Source organism: Oncorhynchus kisutch, linkage group LG10 (assembly GCF_002021735.2).
Source record: "Oncorhynchus kisutch isolate 150728-3 linkage group LG10, Okis_V2, whole genome shotgun sequence".
In the NCBI taxonomy this organism is placed as follows: Eukaryota; Metazoa; Chordata; class Actinopteri; order Salmoniformes; family Salmonidae; genus Oncorhynchus; species Oncorhynchus kisutch.
Genome location: NC_034183.2, coordinates 46,391,230 through 46,415,892, shown reverse-complemented (window position 1 = coordinate 46,415,892; position 24,663 = coordinate 46,391,230). Strand labels below are relative to the sequence as shown.

The window sequence follows — 24,663 nt, the reverse complement described above, 5'->3', positions numbered from 1 at the left end:
CTATGACCTGGCCCGCCCCGTTCCCCAGACCTGAATCCAATTGAGCACATCTGGGACATCATGTCTCTCTCCATCCACTAACGCCACGTTGCACCACAGACTGTCCAGGAGTTGTCGGATGCTTTGGTCCAGGTCTGGGAGGAGATCCCTCAGGAAACCATCTGCCACCTCATCAGGAGCATGCCCAGGCGTTGTAGGGAGGTCATACAGGCACGTGGAGGCCACACACACACTACTGAGCCTAATTTTGACTTGTTTTAAGGACATTACATCAAAGTTGGATCAGCCTGTAGTGTGGTTTTCCACTTTAGAGTGTGACTCCAAATCCAGACCTCCATGGGTTGATAAATTTCATTTCCATTGATAATTTGTGTGATTTTGTTGTTAGCACATTCAACTACATAAAGAAAAAAGTATTTAATAAGAATATTTCATTCAGATCTAGGATGTGTTATTTTAGTGTTCCCTTTATTTTTTTGAGCAGTGTAGTTTACAATTCTATACATTTAGCTTCAAATCATTTGGTTTTTGATTAATATCAATTTCACTCCTCCTCAAAATGTTTACATTAGTAACTTTTTCATGTTTACGATGCATTTCAATTCAATGGCGTGAAATTGGCCACATAAGGTACGATTGATTTAGTTTCTCCCAGTTGCTGGCCCACACTCCAGTACAGTAGGTGGCAGTAATGCACCATAAGGTTGGATGCCAACCAATGATGAACCTGGTAATTTAGATTATTGAACAGGATGACACTGACTAAATGTTTAAAAACAAAACTTTATTTCAGGAGAATCAGAACAATTCCATTGAGGGTTCCCCAGTCTTGCTTTACAGAATAAAAATGAGCAATATTTGCCAACTCTTGGACATGCACTTTGCAACACATTTCCTTACTCCCGCAAACATTTTCAATAACCAGGTTTCCAGCCAACCTTTGTGTGAGTAAAGGACATCAGATACAAAAAAGTAATGACAGGCCATAGACATTTTTGGGGTAAATTATCCAAATGTCAAAACAAAAAAAATACACTAGACAAAGTGGAATATTGTAAGTAAAATTAATTTGAAAAACAGTGGAAATGCTTTAATGCGCAAATATTGATACAATAACCATCATATTGAAGTAAACTTGGAGTCATGTGGTCCTCCCACAACAACTAGTCGGGAAAGCATGCCGTTCATTAAACTACAGATGAAATAAGTGAACTTCACAGGGTGGTGAAAGTGCAAGGTAATTAGCTTGATGCTACTAACCAATAAATATCTAGGGTCTTCGTCTGGTGACATGATATTCTATGCTTGGTTGTTAAAAAAACAACTATTGTCCATATGATGTCATGTAGGCAATATGTGTGCTCTAGCCAACAGCACACAGATCGTGCTATTGGTTAGAGCACACATGCCAATACCAAAGTGAGCACACTCACTATAACGCAATCAGTGGAGTTGAAAATGTGATGAAACCCATTTACCTAGTTTTTCATTTTGATACATGGGAATTTAACCACAAAATGCTTTTAATTTGCACTACATCACACAGCCTTTTATTTGCAACAAGTCAATAGGATGGAAACATGCGCAATGTTTTTAGGCAGATTCAAGAATATGTGCATGAAAATCTGTTGGCAATTGAATGGAAACCTAGCTGTTGCTGTACATTTTCTTGAGGGTAGACATGTGTGTCCAGACAGTTGAGTAAGATGTTCTTAGGTTTGTACTTAAAGTAAAAGGAACATGAAGGCTCCAAAATTATGAAGGAAAAAAAAGAATCTAACAATAGGTTAGGGTACTGCTTTTGTGGGATCATGGACTCATACAAATGGGGGGAAATGTTCAATAAAACCATAACGTAACCCCCCCCCCCCCCCCCCCCCCCCAAAAAAAACAACCCTGGTGGAATAAAGAAAAATACACCAACTGAGAATAAGAAAAAGAGAAACAAATATTTCACCCTAACTACACCATCTCTGCCTCACGTGTGAAGGGATTGTAAAATCAGACAATTAAGTACTTGACAGAGCAGAATGTGAGATTAAAGTTCCGGTTGGGGGAAGAGTGTGAATGTTAAGGGACAGTGAGCACCGTTCTCAGTTTGGTACCGAGGGACGGGTTTGAAATAATTGTGGTGTGGACCTCGTCCTTGGGGTTCAAATACAGAAGAAACAAAACCCTACTTAAGAAACAAACTGTCCGTTTTATGGTTTATGCCTACACTGCACCGTTGTGGTTTCTAACAGGGCAGCAGCTCATTACAATATCCTTTCACACTAACAGGGAAGGGGTATGTGGGTTTGTGTTGGATACATTTATTTTTTTAAAGGAAATTAGTAAAGATGGCAAAGCCCCTCTTAATACTCTTCTGCCTGGGTCTCCACCTTGTAGCCGTTCTCATTGGAAACGTAACCCTCCCCCGATTGCACCGACTCTTGGTCCATCATCAACCCATCCTGGCTGTTCTCCTCTGGCTGGGGCGGCGCGTCGCCCTCCTCCCCGTTAACCACGTCGTTCTGCTCGGCCGAGGGGAGCAGGAGAGAGCCATGCCGGTCCTCCCTGCGCTCCCCGCCACCCCGCTCCCTGTCTCTCTTATGCTCCCTGTCTTTCTCCCTGTCGCCCCTGTGCCTCTCACGGTCCCTCTCACGGTCCTTGTCCCTGTGGCTGCGCCTCCGGTCACGGTCCCGCTCCCTGTCTCTGTCACGCTCCCTCCCGCCGCGCTCCTCTCCCACTTCCTCACCCACACTAGGCTCTTCAGGCATCCTCTCTCCTCCCTCCCCTATCATACCATCTCCTAGCACCAAGCCCTCATCACCTTCGCCACCCTTGCCCCTCTCCCGGTCTCGCTTGCGCTCTCGACTGCGGCTCCTCCTCTTCCTTTCACCTTTGTCTCTGCTTCTCTCCCTGCTATGACTGTCTCCCCCTGGCCCTCCTCCCCCCCGCTCCCTCTCTCTGTCTCTTCTCCTGCCACCCCCTACGCTCTCCTCTGCGGGCCCAGCCTGGACCAGACCCCTGTCACCCCTCTCCCTGGAGCGAGAGCTGCGCCTGCGTCTTTCCCGGGACCGGGACCTCCGTCTCTCGCCACCGCGCTCTTTTTCCACCCCCCGTTCGCGCTCACGGCTGCGCTCTCTGCGTTCCCCTCTGGGCTCAGGTCCACGTTCACGCTCACGTTCCCTGAGGTGAAGAGAAGGGCAAAAATAAGTCAACTGTCAAACCTCTATACAGAAATATCAAGTCAGTCAAACAACAAAATGTCCAATCCCAAATCTACCACTGGCCCATACACTCTACACAGATCTAAAATAAATTGATGTAACTAGGGAATATGGTAATAAATCTCGCCTTCAGATTATCCAATTCTTTCAAGTCTAATGGGTAGGGCCTATTTAAATATAGGGTGACAACCCTCCCTTAGTGAACCACCCCAAGGGCCCAGTGTAGGTACTCACCCTCCAATTGGGGGGTGGTCATCATAACGTGAGGTGTCGTCTCTTCCAGAGTGCTTGATGTTGACGTCAGCCCCACCTCTCCTTGTCCCACCAAGACCACCGCCTGGTTGGGGACAGAAAACAGGGCTCATTGTGATACCAAAATCATTGACAGGAAATGAAAGCATTTAAAAACTGACAAAATATTAAAAAAGGATTCAGAAAATGACCAATGTCAATATGAGAATCATCCATTCCAAAACACTCAGTGAATTCAGTGTTAAAATTTTAAATGGCATGACTGTAGTATGGATAATTATGCACCGTCACAGAGATCATGTGCAGTTCCTCACCTAGCCTGCGGGGATGCCATCCCTTCACAGTGCGGCCTCTCTCCACATCCACCAGCACTCTCCTTCCGTCGATCTTCTTCCCGTCTGCATGCTTGTAGGCAGCTGGGGGAGGGGGGTGAGAATAAGGTAGAAGGGTAAGTTGGAGATCTGCGGTTTTAAAGGTAAGGTTAACAAAGAGTGCATGAATATACTGACCAGGAGCAGGTGAGGTAGTGTGGGGCTGCTCTCTGGGCAGACAGACCATGTAGTAGTAGACCTTTTTCCACCACTAAATGCTGCATTTACCTGCACATCGCTCTTTTTCGAAGATGCACCACAGTTTAAGTATTTTGTTGTGCAAGCACTTTACTTCAGTAAATCTTTATTTTGAAATGCTAAAGAGGGATAGAATAAAGAAATTCATTCTAGCCTAAAATCACAAGTGAGCCGGTATAGCAGATAAGGTTGACAAAACCGGGGGCCTCCTGGGTGGCACAGTGGTCTAATGCACTGCATCGCAGCGCTAGCTGTGCCACCAGACACCCTGGGTCGAGCCCAGGCTCTGTCGCAGCGTCCGGGAGGTCCATGTGGCGACTCACACTTGGCCCAGCGTCATCCGGGTTAGGGAGGGCTTGGCCGCACTAGCAACTCCTGTGGCTGGCCGGGCGCAGTGCAAGCTGACCAGGTCGCCAGGTGCACTGTGTTTCCTCCGACACATTGGTGCGGCTGGTTGGATGTGTGTTGTGTCAAGAAGCAGTGCGGTTGGGTTGAGTTTCAGAGGACGCATGGCTCTCGACCTTCGCCTCTCCATACGGGAGTTGCAGCGATGAGACAAGACTAACTATTACCACGAAATTGGGGAGAAGTTGACAACTTCCATTGAAAGCATTTATTATTAAAATCTCAAACCTTATATTTTATTATATCAAGTTTGAATATATTATATGGCAAACAAAACATTGAAGTTAGGCATATAATGATTGCTCTGTTCAGGTGTGGTTTCTGTGGAGCACTAGAGACCGATCATTTAAATCTTACTTAGGTCCAGTAATGACCACACTACTGTTGAAGAGGGTCAATTTTACCTTGAAGCTAAGGTTATAGTTTAGACCAAGGGTACGCAATTATTACATGCTGACATGCTGACTACACCGCTCACGTCACGTGCACTGCAAAATAAATGTACACCCACACTGCTCGAGCGTCTGCATGGCCAAGGTATTAAATATAAATTATATTTGACACTCAATGTGCTGCAAGTCCGACCTCTTCCATCTCATTGGTTTTTAGGAGCATGTACCCACGTGGATGATTGAAAGATGAACTGACGTCCACACTCCTGTTGGTTGTAGTAACGCACCGTAAAGTTAGTTGCCAACCTCCATATAAAGTCCAAAGAAGTAAAAGAGAACCCTGAGGAAGGAGGAGAGATGAGACAGGAATTTGGTTTACCGTTTTATCTGTGGATTAATTGTCGGAGTAGAGGACCTTGTGCATTTCAGGTAAAATAACCCAATGTATATATCCCAAGACAAATTAGCTAGCTAGCGAAATTGCCATAAATGTTTAATGCTTTTCGACCAGTCACCAAATTAATATAATTGATTAAGAGTTTTTGATATTTTAATCTGCGTGTCCTGATCACGTCTGGTGTGGGGGTACAAAAATCAACATGCGCGCGTCCGGTTTGGTCAGCGTGTTACCCTACGCGGTCCTGAGCCTGCTGCTTTTCTGTTCTACCTTATAATTGCACACCTGGTGTCCCAGGTCTAAATCAGTCTCTGATTAAGGGGAACAGACTTCCAAGGTCCAGAGTGGAGTTTGAGGAGTTTAGACCAATCAACGGTCTTGACTTGGCCCACAACTAAGCTAAAATATTACATCTAAGGAAGCAAGCAAAAATTCAGAAAATCAATTATAAACTCAGCAAAAAGAAATCCTCACAGCAAAGTTTGACATACATGTGACTAACAAAAAATGGTATAATGTGTCCCTGAACATGGGGGGGGGGTCAAAATCAAAAGTAACAGTTGGTATCTGGTACATTATGTACTGCAGTGCATCTCCTCCTCATGGACTGCAACAGATTTGCCAGTTCTTGCTGTGAGATATTACCCTACTCTTCCAACAAGGCACCTGCAAGTTCCCGGACATTTCTGTGGGTAATGGTCCTAGCCCTCACCCTTCAATCCAACAGGCCCCATACGTGCTCGATGGGATTGAGATCCGGGCTCTTCGCTGGCCATGGCAGAACACAGACATTCCTGTCTTGCAGGAAATCACACACAGAACATGCAGTATGGCTGGTGGCATTGTCATGCAGGAGGGTAATGTCAGGATGAGCCTGCAGGAAGGGTACCACATGAGGGAGGAGGATGTCTTCTCTGTTAAGCACAGCGTTGAGATTGGACTGTGCTTGTTGTCATTGCAGGCAATGATGCTGTGACACACCGCCCAATACCATGACGGACCCTCCACCTCGATCCAGAGTACAGGCCTCTGTTACGCTCATTCCTTCGACGATAAAAGCGAATCCAACCATCACCCCTGGTGAGACAAAACCACGACTCGTAAGTGAAGAGCACTTTTTGCCAGTCCCGTCTGGTCCAGCGACGGTGGGTTTGTGCCCATAGGCAACGTTGTTGCCGGTGATGTCTAGTGAGGACCTGCCTTACTACAACAGGCCTACAAGCCCTCAGTCCAGCCTCTCTCAGCCGATTGCGGACAGTCTGAGCACTGATGGAGGGATTGTGCGTTCCTGGTGTAACTCGGGAAGTTATTGCCATCCGGATGTACCGGTCCTGTGCAGGTGTTACATGTGGTCTGCCACTGCGAGGACGATCAGCTGTCCATCCTGTCTCCCTAGAGTGCTGTCTTGGCATCTCACAGTACGGACATTGCAATTTATTGCCCTGGCCACATCTGTAATCCTTCGTGCCTTAGGCATGCTGCAAGGAGTCATGTTCACACAGATGAGCAGGGACCCTGGGCATCTTTCTTTTGGTGTTTTCCAGAGGCAGTAGAAAGGCCTCTTTAGTGTCCTCATAACTGTGACCTTAATTGCATACCATCTAAGCTGTTAGTCTTAATGCCCGTTCCACAGGTGCATGTTCATTAATTGTTTATGGTTCATTGAACAAGAATGGGAAACAATGTTTAAACCCTTTACAATCAAGATCTGTGAAGTTATTTGAATTTTTATTAATTATCTTTTGAAAGACAAGGGTCCAGGAAAAGGGTTTCTTTTTTTGCTGAGTTTATATGTATACCCTTAAATTACAGTGTGTAACATGAATGGCTCATGTAGCATTACAAAGCTTTTTACATGAAACTATATTAATTTAAATAGCTCCAGTGATTTAGAAAATACCCAGCCTTTCATAACTTTAATCTCATGGGATTCTGTAAAAATACATTAATTTAAAAGCTACGGTAATCAGATAAATAGACCATTACCGATAATGCTTTATTACTGAATACTGCGTGTCCCTAGTGGTTAGCCAACGGTTAAGAGCGTTGGGCTAGTAACCGAAAGGTCGGTGGTTCAAATCCGAGTAGACTAGGTGACAAATCTGTCAATGTGCCCTTGAGCAAACCCTAATGACTCCTGTAAGTCGCTCTGGATAAGTGTGTCTGCTAAATGAATAAAATGTAAACAAAGTAGTCCAAGCAGTTGACAGTACTTCGTTGTGGAGTACGTTTGAGAGCCTGCTGTGAAAAATGCTTGCGCACTTGAAATTAAAATCAGATGACAGTAATTCATGTCGCACCATATTTATGTATTTCCGCATTTTCACATCAACCTCTTACCCAGAAGGAACAGTGAATAGGCGTCACCGTGCGTCAAATCAGACACCCACCTCACTTACCAAAGCACGTCTAACCACTTACAGGTGGAATTGGGGATTTTTCTACCAGTAGCTATGTTTCCATCCAATTGGCGACAGATTTGAATGCAAATATTCTCAAATCCAAAGTAAATGCAATTTTTCCCACCAAACTGACTTGTTGCGGATTTTTAAAAAGGTGCGTGACGACGCAGTGAACACAACTTAATTTTTCACTTAAGTTCTGATGTATAAAAATGTCAATTGAGTGGTCACAAACCTGCGTTTAATAGCAAATGTGCCTACACTGGTATTGGCATGTGTGCTCTAGCCAACAGATTGCATATACAGTACGGATAGGCTAGTCTACACGAGATAATGGATGAGAGAATATTTTGTCACGGCAGTCAAACATCGATCATCATGTCACAAGCATAAGACCCTCGATATTTATTGGAAATGAAAATCAAGCTTATCACCGTGCACTTTTCACCACACATATTTTATCGGTAGCCTATTAAAACTGCATGGTTTCCCCAAGTCGTAATGGGAGGACCACACACACACACACACTATATAGTCATTTGATAAGATTATAATTACAATCAATATTTTGCACAAAAGGCATTTACACCGCTATTTCGCACATAATTCAATTTTATAGACACAAAGATCCCACCATGCCAAACTAACAAATTCTGTGACACATTGGTTTGAGTTCCTGAAAATGTACTCTGATTGCCAGAGTACACAACCTTGTACAATGCTGCAATCTTCTTACCCAATATATGTTGTGCTTCAGACTATATTGAGACTAGAGTAAATTAGGTTGCCTTACATACAACCTCTGACCTTGTAATACTGGTCTAGAGGGGGAGATATAGGGGAGGGGTCATCTCAATACGAGCAAATGTTAAATGTGACCATGTTCACATACCTTAGTGGGAGTTTTATGGGCTGCTGTGTTTGTTTTTCACCAACTATCTTACCACCGCCTGGACACGAGCGCAGTGTCGGACTCAGAACCTCCCAGAGCATAGGGCTTCCAGTTGCAAGTCAACATGGCAGGCTCCTGCCAGATTTACCACCACATAGAAGCTGCAGCTTCTGAATCAAACTCAAAACACACACAAATATATACTCCCTTGGCCCAGACAGTCTTGGGATCAGTCTATTATGACCGAAGAATTCGGCGAGATCCATGATGACCCATCCTGGCCTCTACACTGGTCTGCTCTGCTGTGGTAGACGATCCAATGGGAAACGGCACAGAGGACTCTTTCCTCTTTATATCCAATCAGAGGGCCTTACCAGAACCACTCACTTTCATAGCCAATCTGAGGGCCTTACCAGAACCCTCTCTAGATCATGGCAAATTATCACTGTACTTTAATGACATCTCACACGTTTATACTACCAGGGGGCCTTACCACAACCCCTCACTAACCTAACCAATCCAGGTTTGTCTTACCACAAACCATAACCTTCTCAACCAATCAGACATGGGGGGGTTGCCTTACCTCGAACCCCAAAAAACTACTCGAAAACATGGCCTAAATATAATCTTACTATACAAGCACACATACGGTGCATATCAAAAATATATATTTTTTAAGAAACAGAAAGGGATGTATCTAGAGAAAATTGGATGTGTTTGGTGTAGGCTAGAATAAATGTAGGCTAGTAACAGTGGTGACATGTTTCCTCACTAGACTGGTTCTATTAGCTGTATACACCGGATCCTTGCTATCAGCTGTGCTAAAGAGATCTGGGGGTGAGATGACTGCCATGTCTGAATGAGCTACCCCTATGCTCTTGTTGGCATCTGCTCTTGCCTAGTTATATAGTAGGGACAAAGCTACATGTGCGCATAAGTATGTGCCTTGCTGTAAAAGTGTTTAGAGTCCCTTCGTAACCCTATTCCATTAAAGCCAGCTCAACGCACACAAGAAAGGACCTTAACTTACAATGCTAGGGGATTTTGTTTTGGACGTGTGGTCTTTTTGATGCAATGTTATGCAAAATATTGCCCGTTTCTTAATGATTATGCAAGAGACAACTTGATAAAATGCCGTTTCAGACAACTAAAATACTCAAATAGTAAAAGCACTGTCTATTTGTAAAAAAAAAAAAGGTGCTAAAATGGATACATCTGAGGTGGCTTTAACACAAAAGGAAAACTCATAGGGCACCCATTAACTGACTAATGGCCTGGGGGGTGCATTCAATGGTCAAAGCACCAGCGCCATCTTATCAATGTCAATATTGTTCAAGCAACTTCAAACAAAAATGTGCTTTGCCCATTGAACGTAGCTCCTCTTCCCTAAATAGGATGGAGGGTGGAAAGAAAGCTTACCCATCATACAAACCCATCATACCAACCATATACTGAGCTGTGGTAGTAGGGTGTAGATGTATCATAACCATCATCATCATCATCATCTGCAAGCCAGCTCTGGCCAATAGCCATCACAGATAGGCGGCTGCAGTGGCAATGAGAACAACAAACAATTAATACACTGCAGAGCCAGCATAGACATCCCCTCAAGTCAACCCTCACCTGAGTCACATCATACCAAGGGTGGGCGACCCTGGTCCCGGGGAACACTACTCCCTGCCTGTTCATTGCACCATGGGTGCATGAACCTAAGTGCTCCAGCAATTAATCAGTGGCTGCGTTTCAGGCCAGCTACATTGCAGTCGCTCTGTGTGGATACTTGCCTCATCACCGACTAGCAGTCAGGCATCAGATTCTTATTTTATATGATTAGCTGATATGTAAAACACCTACCCAGGGGATGTGATATCTGGCAAGTGACTGCAATGTAGCCGGCCTGGAAGGTAGCCAGTAAGTAGCAATCTTAGAGGCCAGATTTAGACCGGGAACACCCGTCTGCCTGATAATTTAAATACGATAAATGACAATAATACCAGCAGGCATGGTAGCTCGCCAGGACCAGGGTGGAGGACCACTGATATGAGCTGATAGAAATGGCCTAGTGTCACACAAAAGCACAGAGGAGGGTACCCAAGTTAACCAGACAAGTTGGGAGGGGGGGGGGGGGGGGTACTAGCCTGTTGGTGGCCTGTAGCTTACCGTTGGTGGTCCAACCAGGGAACCCACCCGTTCCACAGAGGACTTAACACTAACCATTACAGGCCTAACCTAATGCAAGCAAAGGCATTCAAGGTGACCAGAAGAACAAGGCTTAGAAGTTGTTTATACATACAAGACATAGGCCAAATCTTCCCACCGAATGGCACCGCCACATAGAAGTGCCATGGCTGGACTAACTGCACTCACTCAGACAAGTGCAGTACAGAAACCCTTTCTTGAGATAGTCAAGAGGTCATCATGCTCCACAAACACAAGACAGACGTCACACAAACCTCACTCAGCACCTTGTTTCCCCTAATTAATAACATAGCCATTCTAAACTCAAAGTTCTGAAAATAAAAAGGATGGATGGATTTTGGTGACCCTAGTGTTCAGAGTTATACCTTCAACTTGTATGGACTGTGGATCCATATTTGTAACCCCCTTGCCAGTAGGCTTGGGCGTTATACCGTATACCGGGGTATTTGGAAAAAGACAAGGATGGTTTTTCCATACTGTTGAAACAAATTCCTTGAAATTTGATAAATTTTAACATTTGTAGCTACTTAAGTAAATACCTGCAGTCAACTTGTACAATATGTTAGGAGATAAACATTGAGTTCTTAATTTCACCCGTTACATTATAATGAAGCTTACTGTAGTCCCCTGTCATGTGGTGTTTGTTTACAAGCACACAACTACGAGAGACCGGAGCCTTGGGAGTCATTCACTGTGGTGCCGCATGAGCCAGGTGATCTAATTACAGTAAGTCTAAAAGTTCTCCTGTGTTTGGTTGGCTAATTTAGTAGCTAGTTAGCCATCTAGCTAAGTGGTTAGCTTCTTCCAAAAATCAAGCATTCGCTTGGTAACAGCAGAGAATCCCCTCCTGGATCAAGAGCCTTGTTGGCATATATTGGTTTTGTGCATGCAGCAAACTGTGTAGCATTTGAGTTACTTGTATAGTTTAGGTCAGAAACTGTACAAAATGTTCACAATGCGTTTAGCATTCTATGGAATTTTACATGTACTTGTTAGCAATGCTAACCTTCAGATTAGAGTATCAGTGGGTTTTGAAAACAGCACCGCTTGGGTTCAGTGCCAGTATTACCGAATATCCCAGTATGACAAGGTCGGTATGAAAGCATGACAATCTGGATACCGCCCAAGCCTACTTGCCAGCTAGTTCTTGTCCGACTCTTTTCATACCATTGTTCCAAACCATACTCTGGATACTTTCCATTCAACATGTCCTTGCAGCATTATTAGACCAGCGCAGAACAGCTCAGTGTGCCTCAGCAGTGTGAACATTTTTTATATTTGGCAGATATTAAGAGTGGGCCTAGACCTATGGATAAATGTAAAACCAACACCCATCCTGGCCCGTCAATGGGAAATCATACCAGGGACAGCATAAGCTGTTAGTGCAGTACAGAAAGAAAAAAAACATTTAAAAAAAACGGAGCCTAGTCAGTTTGCACCATAAAAAAAAGGTGCTATTCAGTCAAGAGGCTTCCTCGTACACTGGGCAAGAGTATAAGGTGCTGATGTTAACTAATAGTCAGCAACACCAACTGCTACAACTTCTAAAGCTATAGTGAAATTACAACCATTTGTAAGCTGCCACAATCTGGTGCCTTCGTCATTTCTCACTTACACAAGTCCTTCAACAAATACTATCCCACCTACATACCCTCCCAGCATTCAGACTCCCATTTGAGATGAGGTGGGTTATAAGGAGGTTGGCCTCTCGTGGTACTCACAGTGCATGTCTCTCTCGTGCTCGTACTCTATGAAGGCGTAGCCTCTGGGCTTCCCTGACCGCTTGTTGTAGACTATGTAGATCTGGAAGAGAGAGCGACTATAATAAAGCTAGCTGAACAATCTGGGGGGGGGGGGGGGGGGGGGCAAGAGGACCAACTGCCACTAACAAATGTCCGATAAGTTGTATTGTAAAACCAATGGGTGGTTTGGGAGACAAAACTTACCCTTTTGATGGGTCCATAGACCTCAAACTCACGGCGAAGCTTGGATTCCGTTGTGTCATAATTCTGCAGCAATGATAACAGTTAACATCGATCACATGTGCCAAATACAAAAGGTGTATTTCACTGGCAGCCTGGTCTTAGTATTGTCCTCAGAACACACTTCTGTCTTTCATACCATTCGATAACAAAGCATCTGCATATTCTTTCATTATATTGTAGTGTATGTGTGCTTCATTTTTTATTAATCACTACCCGGTTTAAGTATCAATGGCCAAAACAGGATGGAAGGTAAAGATGCCATGGAAGAGCCTGTATAATGCACACTTACAACACGAGCCACAAACAGGGTCTTGAAGGCATCCCCCTGAGCATTGGGGTCATTGTGTGGATCCCCTAGAAGGCAGAAGCCAATATTACAACATGACTTCATCACAACTTTCAGTAAATCCTATGAATGTCACAAGCTCATCATGTCAACTTACAGAGTTTCAGTTCTGTCTCCACAACCGTCTGCCTCCTCTCGATCTTCTCCCTCCTCTGTAAAACAGAAACAGGTTAGCTAGGCCCCTCAGACGCAAACCCCAAATGGGTACTGTACATGTACATTAAAGCCATGTACTAGTACAACCTACTGAAGATTCGTTATCCAATCTCATTCAGATACGCATTGAGGTTTCAGAGACTAAAAGTGAAAGAAAATGTCTAAAACAAAGTAACCCCTCTTCCAATTGTCTCACCTTTCTCTCCAACCTCTCATCACGAGTTTCTGCCCTAGTAGGGGGAGGGGCATCTCTGGGATCCTATCAAAACAGTCCAAAAGTTAGGCTAAGAAAAGCTAGAGGGCCAAAGACATTCAATCAAATAGCCAACTATCCATCTCATTCATGAAGAGTAATTGCACAAGAACTAGGTAGGTTTGCCTTACCTCAAAGTGCCTGATGAAGGGAGCGATTCCACAGTATGGCTGGTTGTGGTGTTTCTCATGTGGAAGCTTCTCCAACTGGGTCAGAAATGGTATGGGGTCCCGCGGCGCAAATAGGGCCAGCAGATTGGGGGGTAAAAACTGGGTCATCTTTCACCTGCAGCGAGAAAAATACATGTTTAGTTTACAAACTACATAGTAACTAATAATATGCAGACATGGAGTTGGTTGCATCAGTGTTGTCATTAGGCAGTGTGGACAGAGCCACAAAGGCTTGGAAGACCATTGCGATAACCATGTGCAGCTCAATTTCTTCTGCAAAGCTAGCTAAATTATTTCCATGTAGCTAGCAAGGTAAGGCAACATCTTATTTTGATGTGTGGAACTAGCTTCGAAGCTAGTGTCGAAAACTGATCAATGTTGCCAAACAATGCTCAAATCTTCCCATTTTCAAGGAAAATGAAGGCCGCAAAGTCACAGGTTAACGTTAACTCGCCAACATGAGATTTCTCCCCCAAAAACATTTACAAGGATAGCTACCTAGCAGAAATAGTGAATGCTTTATGCTGATACACCAAAAATAAAAACTCAACTTAAGATTTTACTCAGTTACAATTCATATTAAGGAAATCAGTCAATTGAAATAAAAAAAAGCATTAGGACGTAATCTTTGGATTTCACAACTGGAAATACAGATGTAGCTGTTAGCGATACCAAGCAAAAAAGGGCGTGGATCAGAAAACCAGTCAGTATCTGGCATGACCATTTGCCTCATGCAGTGCAGTTGATTGTGGCCTGTGGAATATTGTCCCACTCCTCAATGGCTGTGCGAAGTTGCTGGATATTGGCGGGAACTGGAACACGCTGTCGTACATGTCGATCCAGAGTATCCCGAACATGATCAATGGGTGACATGTCTGGTGAGTATGCAGGCCATGGAAGAACTGCAACATGTTCAGCTTCCTGGAATTGTGTACAGATCCTTGCGACATGGGGCCGTGCATTATCACATCGTGCCATTCATCCATCACTTCATGTTCCGACAATGGGCCTCAGCATCTCATCACTGTATCTCTGTGCATTCAATTTGCCATCGATAAAATGCAATTGTGTTAGTTGTCCGTAGCGAATGCCAGCTCGTACCATTAACCCACCGCTATCATGGGGCACCCTATTCACAACTTGACGAACCGCTCACCCACACATGCTGTCTGCAATCTGCCCATTACAGTTGAAACAGGGATTAATCCATGAAGGGCACACTTCTCCAGCATGCCAGTGGCCATCGAAAGGGTGCATTTGCCCACTGAAGTCAGTTACAATTTGGACATGTTGCAGCAGTATATAAAATGGAGATCGCACAATATGAGAAATGTACAGGAGGGTATAGTCAGAGGGAGTGTACAGTTAGGATAGAGAAAGCACTGTGGGGGTGCCCATGCACTTGGGGATCAAAAGTGCCCCGAGAGACAGGTTGAGATTGCCAGAGTTCGAGTGGTGCAAAAAGCAGCCTATGTTGAGGCAGCGAATAGAGCAGAGAATAGCCGAGGGTGAGAGAGTCGACTGGGAGCCCCCGAGTGAGTAGGATTTCTTGCATTTAGAGCCATGGTGATCAACTACACTGATTAGAGGTCGACCGATTATGATTTTACAATGCCGATACCGATTATTGGAAGACCAAAAAAAGCCGATACCGATTAATCTGCCAATTTTATTTATATATACACACACATACATAAGTGGGGCAAAAAAAGTATTTAGTCAGCCACCAATTGTGCAAGTATGCACGACAAAATGAGGGGGGGAAAAATCCGGGGGGAAAAAAAAATTGTAATGAATTTATTAGCAAATTATGGTGGAAAATAAGTATTTGGTCAATAACAAAGGTATATCTCAATACTTTGTTATATACCCTTTGTTGGCAATGACAGAGGTCAAACGTTTTCTGTAAGTCTTCACAAGGTTCACACACTGTTGCTGGTATTTTGGCCCATACCTCCATGTAGATCTCCTCTAGAGCAGTGATGTTTTGGGGCTGTTGCTGGGCAACACGGACTTTCAACTCCCTCCAAAGATTTTCTATGGGGTTGAGATCTGGAGACTGGCTAGGCCACTCCAGGACCTTGAAATGCTTCTTACGAAGCCACTCCTTCATTGCCCGTGCGGTGTGTTTGGGATCATTGTCATCCTGAAAGACCTGTTTCATCTCCAATGCCCTTGCTGATGGGAGGTTTTCACTCAAAATCTCACGATACATGGCCCCATTAATTCTTTCCTTTACACGGATCAGTCGTCCTGGTCCCTTTGCAGAAAAACAGCCCCAAAGCATGATGTTTCCACCCCCACGCTTCACAGTAGGTATGGTGTTCTTTGGATGAAACTCAGCATTCTTTGTCCTCCAAACACGACAAGTTGAGTTTTTACCAAAAAGTTCTATTTTGGTTTCATCTGACATACTCCCAATCTTCTTCTGGGTCATCCAAAAGCTCTCTAGCAAACTTCAGATGGGCCTGGACATGTACTGGCTTAAGCAGGGGGACACGTCTGGCACTGCAGGATTTGAGTCCCCGGCGGCGTAGTGTGTTACTGATGGTAGGCTTTGTTACTTTGGTCCCAGCTCTCTGCAGGTCATTCACTAGGTCCCCCCCATGTGGTTCTGGGATTTGCTCACCGTTCTTGTGATCATTTTGACCCCACGGGGTGAGATCTTGCGTGGAGCCCCAGATCGAGGGAGATTATCAGTGGTCTTGTATGTCTTCCATTTCCTAATAATTGCTCCCACAGGTGTCTTTTATACTGATAACAAGTTCAAACAGGTGCCATTAATACAGTTAACGAGTGGAGGACAGAGGAGCCTCTTAAAGAAGAAGTTACAGGTGAGAGACAGAAATCTTGCTTGTTTGTAGGTGACCAAATACTTATTTTCCACCATAATTTGCAAATAAATTCATTAAAAATCCTACAATGTAATTTTCTGGATTTCTCATTTTGTCTGTCATAGTTGAAGTGTACATATGATGAAAATTACAGGCCTCTCATCTTTTTTAAGTGGGAGAACTTGCACAATTGGTGGCTGACTAAATACTTTTTTGCCCCACAGTACATACACACAAAATAATGACAATTACAACAATACTGAACTTATTTGAACTAAATATAATACATCAATAAAATCTATTTAGTCTCAAATAAATAATGAAACATTCCATTTGGTTTAAATAATGCAAAAGCAAAGTGTTGGAGAAGAAAGTAAAAGTGAAATATGTGCCATGTAAAAAAGCTAACGTTTAAGTTCCTTGCTCAGAACATGAGAAAGCTGGTGGTTCCTTTTAACACGAGTCCAATATTCCCAGGTAAGAAGTTTTAGGTTGTAGTTATTATAGGACTATTTCTCTCTATACCATTTGTATTTCATATACCTTTGACTATTGGATGTTCTTATAGGCTCTTCAGTATGGCCAGTTGATAGTCTTGAAGTCATAAAAGTCATGAAGTCATAAACAGAAGTCATAAACAGCACAAATGTTTGAAGCATTGAGAAGAGCTGCTGGCAAACACAGTAAAGTGCCACATATACCCTGACTCTGTTGCACAGAATGCAAGAGAAGTGACAATTTCCCTAGTTAAAATAAATGAATGTTAGCAAGTAAATATTAACTAAATATTGGTTTAAAATGTTAAGAAAGGCATTGATGTTTATGTACACATTGGTGCAACGAGTGCTTTTTTCGCAAATGCGCTTGATAAATCACCCATTTGGAGAAGTAGACTGTGATTCAATGATAATCAATGCGGTGCCTGTTAATTTATATGCCAGACAGGACAAGCTAGATAAACTAGTAATATCAACCATGTATAGTTAATCACTAGTTATGTTAAGATTGTTTTTTTTTTTAAATAAAAGATACGTTTAATGCTAGCTAGCACCTTACCTTGGCTCCTTGCTGCACTCGCATAACAGGTAGTCAGCCTGCCACGCAGTCTCCGCAATGTAATCGGCCATGATCGGTGTCCAAAAATGCAGATTACCGACTGTTATAATAGGCCCTAATTAAAATCAGCCATTCCGATTAATCGGTCAACCTCTAATACTGATGGAGCAGAAATCACAGAAGATACATGGTAGTTGCAGTAGCAGATAAATATTTGGGTGTAAGATTTTAACACAGAAGATCTGCAGGACATTGAGAGAAGGGGTTCCATTCTCCCAGGCCTAGTGTAGGATAATTTAGGGTCAAAGTAGTGGGATGGGTTGGTTGGTTTTGGGGGATAGTTTTTTAGGTGTAAGGTAAGGTTAAACAGTGGTGCAATTGAAGTTCCATTCGCTTTTTATTATATTTTCTCAGTGACCAAAATGTGCAATCCACACTGACCTGTGAAAGCAGACAGTCTACTTCTGCTGGAAAACCACATAATGAGAACCCGCTATTGCACAAACAGTTAATTTTAGAATCCCTACTGTTGACCAATGAGCAACGAAGGGGCGTTGACTTTGGCACCGAACTTCGGCTTGTATTGTGAAAAACAAATGTTCGCACGAACAGCCTAAAAAATTAAATAACGTGATGCCCTCCCCTCTCTCAAGCATCCCATTAATCTCTGCGTGTACATAGCGCAGGGAGGCGGGGAGAGTCCTTCGAATTGCACCTTCAAGACAAAAACGAACAAAAATGTCACAAAATTCCGTAATATATGCACCAACTGTTCCGGATAAGGACGCCTTTAGAACAAGCATTTCGTTACACATGGTTAGCAAATGTTATTGCGAGTGTATGTGACCAATACAATTTGATTAGATTAGTCTGGCTTCCGACGAGACACCTCAGTGGGCTAACAACGCAGTCAAACAATGGACCTTAGCCAATCCACCATAGCTTTAAGCTAGTTAATTACAGAAAGACCAGATACCTAAAATAAAATATCGTGCAAATGTGGTACATTTTAATAGGTCTAGTTCGGTTAACTAAACTGGAATATGTAACGTTATCTACCAAAACGCTAACCACTGTCCAGCGTAGGCCTCGTGCCTCCACTCAGGGACACTACACATTTCTGGCCCACTCACCTTAACTCTTCATTCAATCCCTTTAAAACTCAGAGAGCCCGAATCAGGCAACGTGGAATAAGAGCGTGCACTCTAATTGTTCCACCCAAGATGTTTCCCCACAGTTGAATATACGTGAGCTTCAGCTTGGTTAGGTTCTTGCCAGGAAAAAATATTTGTCCTCAACTTAAAATGGCGGGATGACGTAAAGCGACAACACTGTCGCGACAGTTCCTCTAATGTTTCACGAAGCTTCGGGCTAATTTACGTGAGACCTGGTTTCCACAGAGAGGATGGGGAAGAGAGAGGCCCAGCTCCGCGGAAAATCTGTCTCCCTCCAGCAGATGGCGATTTTTCGTTGTTTCCCCCGATCAAGCAAAGACTTTCTGTATGGAGGTCAATGAAAGTGTTGAAATATGGCTTATTTGCTACGTGAGGTTTATTTGATTGAATATATGTTTCATACTGCTTTCGTTGTTACGAATGTACTGATATAAATAGGACACGTAACATCCCGGCAACTTTGTGAAAAATCGGAATGCCTCGAGATGGATATGCATATTCATGGTATGAGGCTAGTAGCATAGCATCTCTCTCCATTAAATACAGGTCGTTGATATAAAAAACCCTCAGTGATTATTCAAAAAAGATTACAATAATGAGATGTAATCAGGAGACTGAAAAGATTTGGCATGTGTCCTCAGATCCTCAAAAAGTTGTACAGCAGCACCATCGAGAGCATCCTGACTACTTGCATCACTGCCTGGTATGGCAAATGCTCGGCCTCTGACCGCAAGGCTCTACAGAGGGTAGTGCGTACGGCCCAGTACATCACGGGGGCCAAGCTTCCTGCCATCCAGGATCTCTATACCTGGCGGTGTCAGAAGAAGGCCCGAAAAATGTTCAAAGACTCCAGCCACCCTAATCATATACTGTTCTCTCTGCTTGCGCACGGCAAGAGGTACCGGAGCGCCAAGTCTAGGTCCAAAAGGCTTCTTAACAGCTTCTACCCTTGAGCCACAAGACTCCTGAACAGCTAATCAAATGGCTACCCCAGGTTGCTACTCTCTGTTTATTATCTACTTTAACTCTACCAACATGTACACTACCGGTCAAACGTTTTAGAACACATACTCATTCAAGGGTTTTTCTTTATTTTTTACTATTTTCCATTCTACATTCTACATTGTAGAATAATAGTGAAGACATCAAAGCTAATAAATAACACATATGGAATCATATAGTATTAAAAAAAAGTGTTAAACAAATCAAAATATATTTTATATTTCAGATTCTTCAAACAGCCACCCTTTGCCTTGATGACAGCTTTGCACACTCGTGGCATTGTTGGCACAATAAAATAACAATAACGAGGCTATATACAGGGGTTATGTGCAGGTTAGTCGAGGTAATTGAGAAGATGTAGGTTCGGGTAAAGTGACTATGCATAGAAAATAAACAATGCAAAAAGTCTGGGTTGCCATTTGATTCATGGATGGAAACGGACGTTAATGAACTTAAAAAGGAAAACATATTTTCGAGAGAAGTCTTACTTGACATACAGACTAGATCTATGAGATCAAATCTGGTACTTACTGGTATCGAAAAAGAAAAAAAAGCGGAAATCGTGGTGAGTTCATTATTTCTTACTTCACTACAAATCCTAGGTGATGTTGTCGACAAAATCTAACTCGAACATGTACACCGTTTAGGACAGAGATATGAGCGCCCAATCGTTGCCAAATTTGCATTCTTTAAAGATAAAATAATGGTTAAAAGCCTGGGTAAAATACTCACTGGCACTAAAATAAGCATGACTGATCAGTTCCCGAAGGAAATTGCAGAACGGCGAAAAGTTCTGTACCCACTCTTCAAGCAGAATAGACTAAAGGGAAAATGTATAGCTCTCATAGTCGATAAACTGTATATTGATACCCAAATGTTTCCGAGACACCAAAACTACACCATGGCTACTCTAAATATTACAAAGTTGCCATAGAGGAGTCGAATAATGGACCACTCAGTAATATCCATGGTGAGGATTTAAAAATATATATTTTAAAAATAAATATATATATAGGAAAACAATAAAATAGTACACTATAACAATTAAGACAGGGAATGTTGTAAAATGATTAGTATTCAACTTTCAATTTATAAAATTGTATAAATAGATAAGATAGTATTAGAAGAAAGGATCATTATCGAAATAATACATCTTCAAATATAAGGAACTGGAACAACAAAGGTACTCAGAATCAACATGGTAGGGATAAAAACACAGCAAACAGAGGACTTAGAAAGCACAATATGTGGGTATGTACATGTGTATTGTGATGGAAGGTGGGGTGTGTGTTTTTGTGTTTGGAAAAGTGTGGAGTTAAGGTTTGAAAAAAGAATGGATGCGAATACCAGAGCCCATGTGTATCTGAGCAGGGGTTGTGAGAGAGAGCTTTCAATTTTGTGCAGATATGGGATATACATTTTAAAATAAATTATAAATATAGTTATTTATTGTCCTATCATGATGGAACGGTCCCCAACCCTATAAAACTAGACACCCACCTGAGTGACCCGTACACTAAGGAGAAGTCTTTATCTGTTTTATGGGTCTACCATAAGTAGCCTATACGCAGCCAAAACAGGAAGATAAATGCAATCAGAGACCAACTAAAGCAGCACCACCCCCTCAAGATTCTGAGCCTGCCTGGCAGTGTTGGGCCTACAAAGCCAAAGTCCCCTGATGGGTGAGCATAATATACAAGGAATTTCTCAAAGCTGTTAATGAGAACCTTGACAACCTTGTACCTAGCCAGTGGGGATTTGGGTGGGGTGCCCCCACCAAGGTAGTGGCAGTGCTGGCAACACTAGCTGCAGTAACCCATGGGGAGGGGGTCACACTCAGACAATCAGAGAGGGGATAAATTACTGTGGCCCTGGTGGCACGGAATAATTAAAGGTCTGACTGCACAGAGATACTTGGGAAAATGATCACAACGGGGGACCAGCGTGTGTGTGTTTCAGGGGAACGGGGTGTACCTGATCTGATCTCTTAATTGATTGATTAATACAATTGACATATTTTTGCCATTTTTTAAAATAAATTCTGCAAGCCTTCTCAAACAACCAACTCTATTCACACATCAAGGCCTTTCTTGAGTTGGGCTCGGGGATGGAACAACTGTTGAACATCTGAGTTTGTGGTTGTTTGTGGGGGAGAGGGGTCGAGTGTGTACGAGTACGTGTGTGTGTATGTATCCCACATCTGTTGCTATGGGGTTATGATGTTAGGGACAATATAGGATGAATCACAAGAATTGTTTCCTAAAATAATAATTGCTTGCCAAAAATGTAATCTTTGTAATGGCAATAGTGCTTATAGGTAACAAACCTTTGCATGAACTGCCTGTCACGCCCTGACCTTAGATAGCCTTTTTATGTCTCTATTTGGTTTGGTCAGGGTGTGATTTTGGTGGGCATTCTATGTTCTGTTTTCTATGTTTTTGTATTTTTATGTTTTGGCCGAGTATGGTTCTCAATCAGGGACAGCTGTCTATTGTTGTCTCTGATTGGGAATCATACTTAGCAGCTTTTTCACTTCTGCCATTGTGGGAGATTGTCTTTGTTAGGGGCACTATAGCCTTTGTAGCCTCCCACCACCAAGGGACCAAGCAGCGTGGCCAGGAGGAGCATGGATCCTGGGCCCGGAAGAAGAGCGAGTGGAGGACATCTTGGACATGGGAGCAGGTTATGGCAGGGGACAAGACCCTGCCATGGAAACAGGCGGAAGTAGCAAGGGAGGAACGACAATGATACCAGGAGTCACTGCAATGTAGCAGGCACGAGAGGCAGCCCCTCAAAATATTTTTTGGGGGCACACAGGGAGATTGGCGGAGTCTGTGCCTCCTCCCAGAACCAGGAATCCTGTGTGTCTCCCCAGCCTGGTAAGCCCTGTGGCAGCTCCACGCACCAGGCTGCCCATACGTCTCCTCACTCCAGTGATGATACATGGCACGAAGCCTCCAGTGATGATCCATGGCACGAAGCCTCCAGTGATGATCCATGGCACGAAGCCTCCAGTGATGATCCATGGCACGAAGCCTCCAGTGATGATCCATGGCACGAAGCCTCCAGTGATGATCCATGGCACGAAGCCTCCAGTTAAGAGTCATAGCACGAAGGCTCCAATGACGGCCACCACTCCGGAGTCCCCCAGCGAAGGCCTCCAGTCCGGGGCCCGCATTGAGGGTCCCCAGTCAGGGGGCCCGCAACGAGGGTCCCCGCACCAGAGGTGCCACCAAAGTGGGGTGAGCCAGAGGTGGAGCGGGGTCTACGTCCCGCACCAGAGCCGCCACCGCGGATAGATGCCCATCCGGACCCTCCCCTATAGGTTCAGGTTTTGCGGCCAGAGTCTGCACCTTTGGCAGGGGGGGGGGGGGGGGGGGGGGCTGACCTTAGAGAGCCTTTTTTGTCTATTTGGTTTGGTCAGGGTGTGATTTGGGTGGGCATTCTGTTTTATTTTCTATGTTTTTGTATTTCTATGTTTTGGCAGGGTAAGGTTCTCAAACAGGGACAGCTGTCTATCGTTGTCTGTGATTGGCAATCATATTTAGGCAGCCTTTTTCCCTTCTGTCATTGTGGGAAGTTGTCTTTGTTAGTGGCACTATAGCCTTTGTAAGCCTCACGGTTATTTTTATTATTTCTTGTTTTGTTGGCGACATTTTAACAAATAAAAGAAAATGTACGCTCACCACGCTGCACCTTGGTCTCATTCCGACAACGGCCATGACACTGCCTACATTATTACGCATATTATTTGTGAATTGTGGAAATTAAGATAAGCAAAAAAAATATTATATATACACTACAGTTCAAAAGTCAACTGGCAGCTTCATTAAATAGTACCCGCAAAGCACCAGTCTCAGTGTCAAAGAGGCGACTCCGGGATGCTGGCCATCTAGGCAGAGTTCCTCTGTACAGTGTCTGTTCTTTTGCCCACCTTAATCTTTTCTTTTTATTGGCCTGTCTGAGATATGGCTTTTTCTTTGCAACTCTGCCTAGAAGGCCAGCATCCCGGAGTCGCCTCTTCACTGCTGACGTTGAGACTGGTGTTTTGCGGGTACTATTTAATGAAGCTGCCAGTTGAGGACATGTGAGGAGTCTGTTTCTCAAACTAGGCACTCTAATGTACTTGTCCTCTTGTGCAGTTGTGCACCGGGGCCTCCCACTCTTTCAATTCTGGTTACAGCCAGTTTGCGCTGTTCTATAAAGGGAGTAGTACACAGCGTTGTACGAGATCTTCAATTTCTCACAAGAAATAGACGAGTTTCAATAGAAAGTTCTTTGTTTCTGGCCATTTTGAGCCTGTAATCGAACCCACAAATGCTGATGCTCCAGATACTCAACTAGTCTAAAGAAGGCCAGTTGTATTGCTCCTTTAATCAGAACAACAGTTTTCAGCTGTACTAACATAATTGCAAAAAGGTTCTCTCATGATTAACTAGTCTTTTAAAATGATAAACTTGGATTAGCTAACACAACGTTCCATTGGAACACAGGAGTGATGGTTGCTGATAATGGGTCTCTGTATGCCTATGTAGATATTCCATAAAAAAATCTGCCGTTTCCAGCTACAATAGTAATTTACAATGTTAACCATGTCTACACTGTATTTCTAATCTATTTGTTATTTTAATGGGCAAAAAAGTGTTTTTCTTTAAAAAATAAGGACATTTCTAAGGGATCCCAAACATTTGAACGGAAGTGTATGTATTGATAACTATATAAACTCAACAAAAAACGAAACGTCCCTTTTTCAGGACCCTGTCTTTCAAAGATCATTCATAAAAATCCCAAAACACTGTTTCCAATGCTTGTTCAATGAACTACAAACAATTAATGAACATTCTCCCGTGGAATGTTCGTTAAGACACTAACAGCTTACAGACTGTCCGCAATAGGCTGAGAGAGGCTGGACTGAGGGCTTGTAGGCAGGTCCTCACCAGACATCACCGGCAACAAGTTGCGTTTG

At 43.5% G+C, this 24,663-nt stretch overlaps 1 protein-coding gene and 1 non-coding gene across 2 annotated transcripts; both read right to left on the bottom strand.

Annotated features, from left to right (window-relative positions):
- Positions 1-763: 763 nt before the first annotated feature.
- LOC109898238 (U1 small nuclear ribonucleoprotein 70 kDa) lies at positions 764-18,850 on the bottom strand. The gene is made up of 10 exons (XM_020493131.2): positions 18,654-18,850; positions 13,592-13,745; positions 13,404-13,466; positions 13,149-13,203; positions 12,995-13,059; positions 12,667-12,729; positions 12,442-12,523; positions 3,779-3,880; positions 3,447-3,549; positions 764-3,171 (listed from the first exon to the last, which is right to left on the bottom strand). The coding sequence occupies exons 2-10, from the start codon at positions 13,736-13,738 to the stop codon at positions 2,355-2,357; spliced, it is 1,497 nt and encodes a 498-aa protein (XP_020348720.1). The 5' UTR covers positions 13,739-13,745; positions 18,654-18,850; the 3' UTR covers positions 764-2,354.
- Positions 13,813-13,891, bottom strand: LOC116376025 (small nucleolar RNA SNORD35). Its single transcript, XR_004211422.1, has one exon. It is a non-coding gene; the product is annotated as a small nucleolar RNA SNORD35 (small nucleolar RNA).
- Positions 18,851-24,663: the final 5,813 nt, after the last annotated feature.